This window comes from Pterocles gutturalis, unplaced genomic scaffold (assembly GCF_000699245.1).
Source record: "Pterocles gutturalis isolate BGI_N339 unplaced genomic scaffold, ASM69924v1 scaffold4877, whole genome shotgun sequence".
Taxonomy (NCBI): Eukaryota; Metazoa; Chordata; class Aves; order Pterocliformes; family Pteroclidae; genus Pterocles; species Pterocles gutturalis.
Genome location: NW_010107705.1, coordinates 3,976 through 11,669, shown reverse-complemented (window position 1 = coordinate 11,669; position 7,694 = coordinate 3,976). Strand labels below are relative to the sequence as shown.

The 7,694-nt window shown below is 43.2% G+C and overlaps 1 protein-coding gene across 1 annotated transcript in view; it reads left to right on the top strand.

Annotated features, from left to right (window-relative positions):
• Positions 1–1,028: 1,028 nt before the first annotated feature.
• The window catches only part of TCTN3 (tectonic family member 3), a gene marked incomplete at its 5' end in the record, with an annotated part of 7,580 nt that continues 914 nt past the window's right edge, over positions 1,029–7,694 (top strand). Inside the window, 7 exons of the mRNA XM_010088186.1 lie at positions 1,029–1,068; positions 1,472–1,542; positions 1,644–1,769; positions 2,779–2,874; positions 3,147–3,244; positions 3,838–4,003; positions 4,738–4,875. Of these exons, the coding sequence (XP_010086488.1) occupies positions 1,029–1,068; positions 1,472–1,542; positions 1,644–1,769; positions 2,779–2,874; positions 3,147–3,244; positions 3,838–4,003; positions 4,738–4,875 (735 nt within the window). The remainder of the gene's footprint in view (positions 1,069–1,471; positions 1,543–1,643; positions 1,770–2,778; positions 2,875–3,146; positions 3,245–3,837; positions 4,004–4,737; positions 4,876–7,694) is intronic.

Sequence of the window (7,694 nt, the reverse complement as noted above, 5' to 3'; positions counted from 1 at the left end):
TTCTGTGATTCTGTGATTCTGTGACCTGATGTCCTGGTTGTTGAGGCCTTCTTGCTGGAAATCCTGTTAAAAATGTCATGTTCAGCGATCATCCCTCAATTCAAACTACGTTACAATAAATATCAGTTATTAGCAAATTCTTAATGCATTTAACAGGTACTTCATTGATACTTCATAGTTGTAATGGTTTAACTAGAACTCTCTCGCGTTTTAAACAGGCTGTTTATAGCAAAGTACTTCTATCTGTTACATCAACTTGATCGACCAAACAATGCACGTTCTGTAAAGAATGAGGATTTGTTTTACACAATATATTAACTCTAAAATCATAATGAAGACCAGTTATCAATATTAGCTTTAGTTACATTCATAAATTGAATTCCATAAATATTTCTCCATTATTTATCCTGACAATAATTTCAAAATAACCGATTTATTGTTCTGGGTTCATCATGCTGGTCGTACTGAACGTTAACATGAAAATGTCTCCTCTCGCTTTCTAGAGTTTCTCTGGTGTTCCAAGACAATACAGCAGTGTAAATATTAACACCTTATTAAGGCTAACGACTCAGCTTACCTTTATATTGGAAACCTAAGTCTACGTAACTGTAATGGACAGTCTTCTGCTGATTGAATTTAACTCACTTTACAGGGCTTTCTTTGTTACTGTGGACAAAATTTATTTTCCTTAAAGGGAAGCTGAAGTGGTGACTTGATTTCAGAAGGCGGAGCTCCAGGAATGGATCTAAGATGCTGTATTCTTAAACTCTCCGTTCTGCAGGTCATTAGCAGGGCCGAGAATAAAATTTGTCTTTTGATGTTCTAAAAATGCTTCCTGTGGATTATATCTATGATTCCTACATCACAAATTGATGACAGATTTTACACTTCTGGAAGAAACAAAGTAATTTTTGTCAATATAACATGTATGCTCTTTTTAGTGATGGTTTCATGACTTTAGGCACTTGCAAACCCAGAAAATAGGTTGCTTCTTTGGTGTTGTATGTTTCTTTGTTTGTTTTCCCCAGGTCCCAGTTAATGACACCGTTGTGCAGTCCATGAAGGTCAGTCTCTATTGCCAATTAAAATAATTTCTGCTTCTGCAATAAAACACATCTGGAATCTTAGGCATTCATAGTAATGCCCAGGGTTTGGGAACTTGGGAGAATGGGAGTGTTCTGTGTCTGAGACAAGATTTTTTTGGACAAAAGTTTAACATTACAGAAAAAAAATAGGGATTTAAGGAAATATGTACTTTTCAATGAATGAGCATAGATAGGACTGGAGTCAGGGAGGTAGCTTGGTTTCTTAGAAAAAATTAGGCCTCTGGAGAAGGGTGATGTGTCCACAGATCACAGCTACAGCAGAAAGGTAAATGTGACTTGGATAGAAAAGCAGTGGAAAAGAGTAAGGAGGGCACACTCCTTTTAAACAATCGCTAATTGTTAATATGCTTACTGCCCCCAGGTAGATGTCACCGCAGTCGCACCGCCTGGAGCTCCCCACATGAAAGACAACACATGTCACAATGCTGTTTCTGAGGTATCTGAACTTTCTTTCCTTTGGGCAGCTCAACACTAGCTTGAAGTTACTGGCCTGTTACCTGACTCTGCCTCTGATTCTTCTCTGATTTGGACTTTCAGGTGATCTACGAGATAGAATTCAGTGGCACACATGGGATTCAGGGTGTTTCTGTCCGGTTCAAAGTGAGCAATATCTCTGGGAACTCCGGATCCTCTCTGCAGCAGCGCTTCACTGTGCACTTCTGGGTCAGTGCCCCCATCCACTGGCTCTTGACAAGTCTCTAGTTTGTGATCCACCTTTGTACAGATGAGGTGTGAAAAGGTTAGAGCAGTGTCACTGTGGTATGGTAGTACTGGAACCCTGGACCCAGATGGTGGTTGGAGGAAGGAGGGGACACTGCTCTGCTCTCAAGTAAATCAGTAGAAAAACTCAGGCTCAGTGCAAGCATACAGTCTTGTACTGTGCAAGTTTGAAGGGGTTGATTATTTTTATCTTACCATTTTTGGCTGTTGTTTTGATTTGGTTTGGGGTTTTATTTGGTGGGGGGAGAAGGAGAGAGGATGAGATCAGGGTCACCAGCACGGTCTTGTGAAGGAGAGGGTTGGAGCTGGTGCTGCATCTGAGGTGTTCAGTGTTTGTGAACAAAGTTGCTAAATTTATTCTGGGTACTTATTTAACTCTGCCTGTGCAGTAGGGAGAAGTTACTTTGGAGGGCATGGAAATCAGAGATACAAGTGTGTGCTGAAGTTCATATAAACCTTGTCCCATAGAGGCAATGTAAAGGGGGGTAAGTGGTGACCTCAGGAGCTGACAAGTGTGCAGTGCAACCTTGCTAAAGTTATCCCTGGAGGCTCTCCCCATAAAACAATTTAGAAGTGGAGTCTGCCACTCAGAATCGGGGTCAAGGCAGGGTTTGTTCTGCAGATTGTCTGTAGAATTGCCCAGACCGATATGTTCGTTTCCTTAGAGACAAATGCTGAGCAATAGGAATTCATTATCTCAAGAACTGTCCTGGTAGCATCTGCATTTCAGGGTACTGACATTTAGTTTTTTACCTCCTGGAGTGCAGATGAACTTGCCAGGTAAGAAGGAGGATTTGGAAACAAATAATGGAGGTTTTAGTACTGCATAATATTTAGTCATTCAAAAAATAGGTTACATTTACATTTTTCAGAATGTGAATTTCATTTTCTGAGATGAACGGATCTCACTGGTGCTAATGTCTTCTCTTCCTTTCTTCCCGTGTCTCTGTAGACCAGAACTCTTTCTCATACGTTGCCCAGAAGTGGAAACCCTGGCTATATCACTGGAGCACCACTGCTGATTGCAGATAGTGGTGCTGTGCAGCATGTATCCTTTTTCTGATACCAAGTTTTATTTACCAGCGGGTTTATTGACTTCTGGTACTCTACTGTCTGGGCTTTTGAGATGCTGCCTTTGCCTGTGAGGCCGTAACTCAGTATTACATTGCAGACATCAGCAGGGCTTTTGGTCACAACTGAATTTAGTCCTGTGATAGGAATAAGGAGGAACGTGGCATGAGAGGGTTGTTAAATACAAGTTGGGTGTCCTGTATTGTCTGTTTATGCTTTTGTTTGGCTTCCTGACATGCAGTCTGTCAGATGAGCATTTTATGGAGCGAAGGTGATGGGAGTTGCTCACAGTCCCTTAGACATGCAGTACAATTTGGAAGAAATATGAGGACAGGCTGCAAGCTCAGGTAACAACACACCCTGCAGTCACCCCTCCTGACGCATTTGGAAGGTGTGGACTCACTTAGCACGTTTTTCTGTAGTCTCTCATGCACTGCTGTAGAGCCTGGGTTCTTCCCTGACATCACCAATGGGTCTCTACAGGTCTTTCATATACGCCTAAGAGGACCTGAATATCAGAGAGATGGTGGACCTCTAGAACAACCTGAACGTGGTGGGACATTTTGAGGCATGTCTTGGGCAAGAGTAGGGTTTGTATTTGAGGACTGAATTTTAACAGAACCTTAAAAAGTGATTGTTTTGATGGTTTGGATCATTCTTTTGTTGGTGCCAGGGCAGATACACAACCACTGATGTGATAAGGTGGCTAATGAGCCATCAGGATTCCTTATTGCACGTTACCCTGCCATGTTCTTCTTCTCCCTTCTCATTGCAGAGAGGATTGAAAGTACGTCCATTTAATACCAATACTTCCATAATGATTCTGTTGACTTGTTACAAGAGCAGAAGAAACACTCATTACGAAGGAAGGATGTTGATAGTGGGTTTTTTCTGTCCTGGAAATCACTTTATCAAAGCTGTTGCATTTTTTCATTTCCAGCCTATCCCCAATACCAGAAGAAGGTAACTGTAGTTACATCCAGCAGAAGTTATACAATGCTCTTCAGGGGATGAACAGAGCAGAGGTCCTTGCGATAACTGGCAGTGCTCATGCAACCCATCCAGAAGAGTGGACCACCATTCTGATTCAGAACTGCGATGTGCAGGTAACATGAATGCAAAAGGCCAGCTGTGAATGTTTTTCATATCTTTGTATTGCCTTGGGGAAGCATGAGCATGGGAAAAAAAGAACTAGCTTCTTCACCTGGGCTTACTTTCTGACTCTCAGGGGTCTTAACGCCTGTAAGCAGTCATTCTTGCTATGTTTCATATTATTAGGATACTTACTAAACCAAGAAAACTACCCCTGACAGATGTGATATCTCTTGAATCCTGTTCTTGCTATTTAAATGGGAAAAAAAAAAAAATTAACACTGAATCCAGTGCTGTATTGCCTAGTTTTCTGACAGCCTTCTAGAACTAGTATTACCTGGTTACTTTCTGTTAATTTCATGTTTTTATTATCATCATCCTTTCTGATTTTCCAGTTTCTAGGGATATTTATATTACCTAATAAGGGTAAAAGTTTGTGATCTTAAGTACTTATGGAGGAGGGAAATGCCATTTTAATAATTATTAGTCTGTCAGGAGGTGGCCTAATAGAATGCAAAATATAAGTGCTAGAGCTGAGACAAATTCTGTTTGGAGGTAAGATGACGATGAGATGGATATGGCTCTAAAATGGGTGGTTGACCTGGCCAGAAGTTGTGGGCTTAGTGCTGAAGTGACTGATTAAGGTTCTGTGACCTATGCTAACCAAAATATTAGTCTTTGACCACAATAATTCTTTTCTACCTTTAAAGTATAATACTAAGATGTTTGGGGTATATTTTATTTTCAGGCTGTGAATTGCACTTCCTGTTGCATGGTTCCTGTGACCCTGGAGATAAAGATATTGTGGAGTAATGTGGGGCTCCTGTCCAACCCACAAGCTCAAGTATTGGGTGCACAGTACTTTTATCAGTGTCACCCCCTGAAGGTATGGAATTTAAAACCCCTCCCTCATGCACAGAGGTAATTAAATGGGATTCACAGATATATTTAAGAACCAAGGAATCAAATGATCTTGATATTTCTGAGTTGAGATTTACTGAACTTCAGCAGTGGCCTGGCTGCAGTGGCAAGAGTTTGTATTTAACAGCTCCATAGAGGAAGGTCGTTTTATGGTCTTATCAGTACTGTCCTCAATCAGTTGTACAACTGGAAAAGGTACCTTCTTTCCAGCCCCGAACCACCTTCTGACACTTAAGGACTCAAACTTTAAACTTTTGATTATGCTCAATATGAAGTTGTAGTTACAAACATTCAATAACTACATATTTATCTAGTTGTCTCTTAAAAGCCTTGATATGGAATTTGAGTTAATTTATATTTCACAGAGTCCACAGCATGCTGATAAGCTGTGCAAGAAGATATTTCAGTTCCTCTAGGGGTTCTGAAATCACCAATAGGTAGCTGAGGAAGAGGCTTGAGCAGATTTGAAGAATCGGGGAGAAGGTTGTACGCCAGAAAGCAGGTTTCTAAGAGAAGTTTACACGATTAAGACATTCAAGGTCAGGTTGGATGGGGCTCTGAGCAAGCAACCTGATCTAGTTGAAGATGTCCCTGCTCATTGCAGGGGGGTTGCACTAGGTGACCTTTAAAGGTCCGTTCCAACCCAAATTACTCTGTTAGCAGGAAGGTGGAGCTAACAGGTCCGCAAAGGAGAATGAACAGTCTTTTTCAAGCGTGTGTCTGTATCCCATTTTGGTGCAAGGCTGAATTCCTGACATCAGGAAGTCTTTTGGGCAGCACATATATTTCAAGGCTTATACTTCTCTGCAAGAGCTTTGGGGGGAGCAGCTGACTGCCCATGGTGTTCTCATGGCAGTGAGGTATGACATGGGAAGTGTCTGTCTGATCTGTTACTACTATTTGAACTTTGGACTCAGTCTAAGTGAGATTTTACATCACTTGGTTTGATGTGTCTCATGGTACCTCTTTGTTCTCCCTTTTTGCAACATACATGAAAAGAACACGACAGGAAGATGTTCACCTTATAAAACACATGTTGCCCTGAGGCAAACTGATATGCCTCCCCTCCTGCCAAAGGTATTTTCTAAATCTTAGCTGTTAGTTGGCTCCATTAACAAAACTTCTGAGCAGGAGAGAGACTTGCATTCCTAGTAAAAGTGCAGGGTGCATCTCCTTCAGTAAGGATGAGCCAGTCAAGAACTATGAGATTCAGATTTCATCTGCTTGAGCAACTGATGCTAATTTCTTTAGAGCTGTAAAGTAGTTTGAAAAGCAAATTGTAAGAAAGCCAGTGTCTGGCAGCAAGAAGAAACCACATCATTAAAATCAGTACCAACTTCATCAGTGGCAGTCCACAAGTTCAGGTTGTTAGCAGAGGTACCAGTTGGTACCATACCCAGCAGTTAAGCATTGCCACCATTTGTAAGCATACCGGCGAGATCGCCAGTGTGTGCTGTACATCGTTTTGTCACTCCCAGTTTTAGTCTACAGGCTCTCCATCTGAGAAAACCTTTTCCTGTACACTGGACTGTGTCGCTGGACAGTTGCCTTAGTGACTGACCAGAAAACAGAACCCAGGAAAGACATCCCATTTCCAACACCCATCCACAATATCTGATCACACTTGTCTTTGGACTTCCTGAAAATACAAGACAGTCTTCGATGCTGTGGAGCCACACAGGAGCATGCTGGAAGTTGCTCGTGGCTGCCTTCTCCCAGCTGTTGAGGAGGGGTTGTGCATGGATTTTTTTCCCCACTAATCTCTCTGATTTTACGGCAGATTTTGGAGGTCCAGACACAAAGCCAGATTCATTTTGAGGCTTCTTGATGACTAAGGCGATTGTGCCTACTGTGTGTTTACTCATTGATAGGATGAGGCTTTGGGCAACCTGGGCTAGTGGGAGGTGTCCCTGCCCGCGGCAGGGGGTGGAACTACATGATCTCTAAGGTCCCTTCCAACCCAAACCCTTCTGTGATTCTATGACATCCTTCAGGAGCGAAGGGGAAATACCAGTTGTAGCTGCTCCGCAGGGGTAATCTGTGACCGAGGAGTGATCTGGCACGGCGGACGAGAAGGCCCTGCTGCAAGAAGGGGTTAAACTGGCTGGAAGCAGGAAGGCCAGAGATGGACTTGCAAGGGAGTGAATTTTCCCGTGGTGATGAAGCAGCCTCAGCATTGTCCTGGAGCCGTCCTGGCCTGGGAACACTCAGGGCCCAAGCTGAGGGGCCGCCTTTGGGCAGCAGAGCTGGGCTGGGGGATGGACCCACGGCCGGGCTGAGGTGCCCCGTGCTGACGCTCCCAGGATTGGTGCTGGTGCGGTGGATATAAGCAATCTGCTGGGAATGCGTTGCTGCAGACTCCGTGTAGAACCATGTATTGCGCAGGACTCTGCCCAATGTCTTGTTCATGTCATGGTTCTTTACATTTTTCTTTTATATTTAAGCACAAAAGTGTTTTTAATTTGCCTTGAGAGGTACCACAGATATTCCCCAACAGGAGTCTCAGTATTTTTCTCTTAAGAGTCATGAATTCTATCTTGGAGCTTTTTTGAGTGCTTCCTGCACGCCTTTGCTCTCAAGGCAATCTTCCACGTTGTTTCCAGGGAAGTGAACGAGGTGGTGATCACACAGATTGGCTTAAACCAGTGCCACCACAGGAGGTGTGCTGCCAGTAGATTCCCTCTTGCGAGGCTGGTGTGCAGAGCTGGGAGGCCGGGGCAGGGAGCGAGCCTGCTCTTTTGGCAGCAGCATGGTCTATAATCAGCCCAAGCGAGCCATGAAACT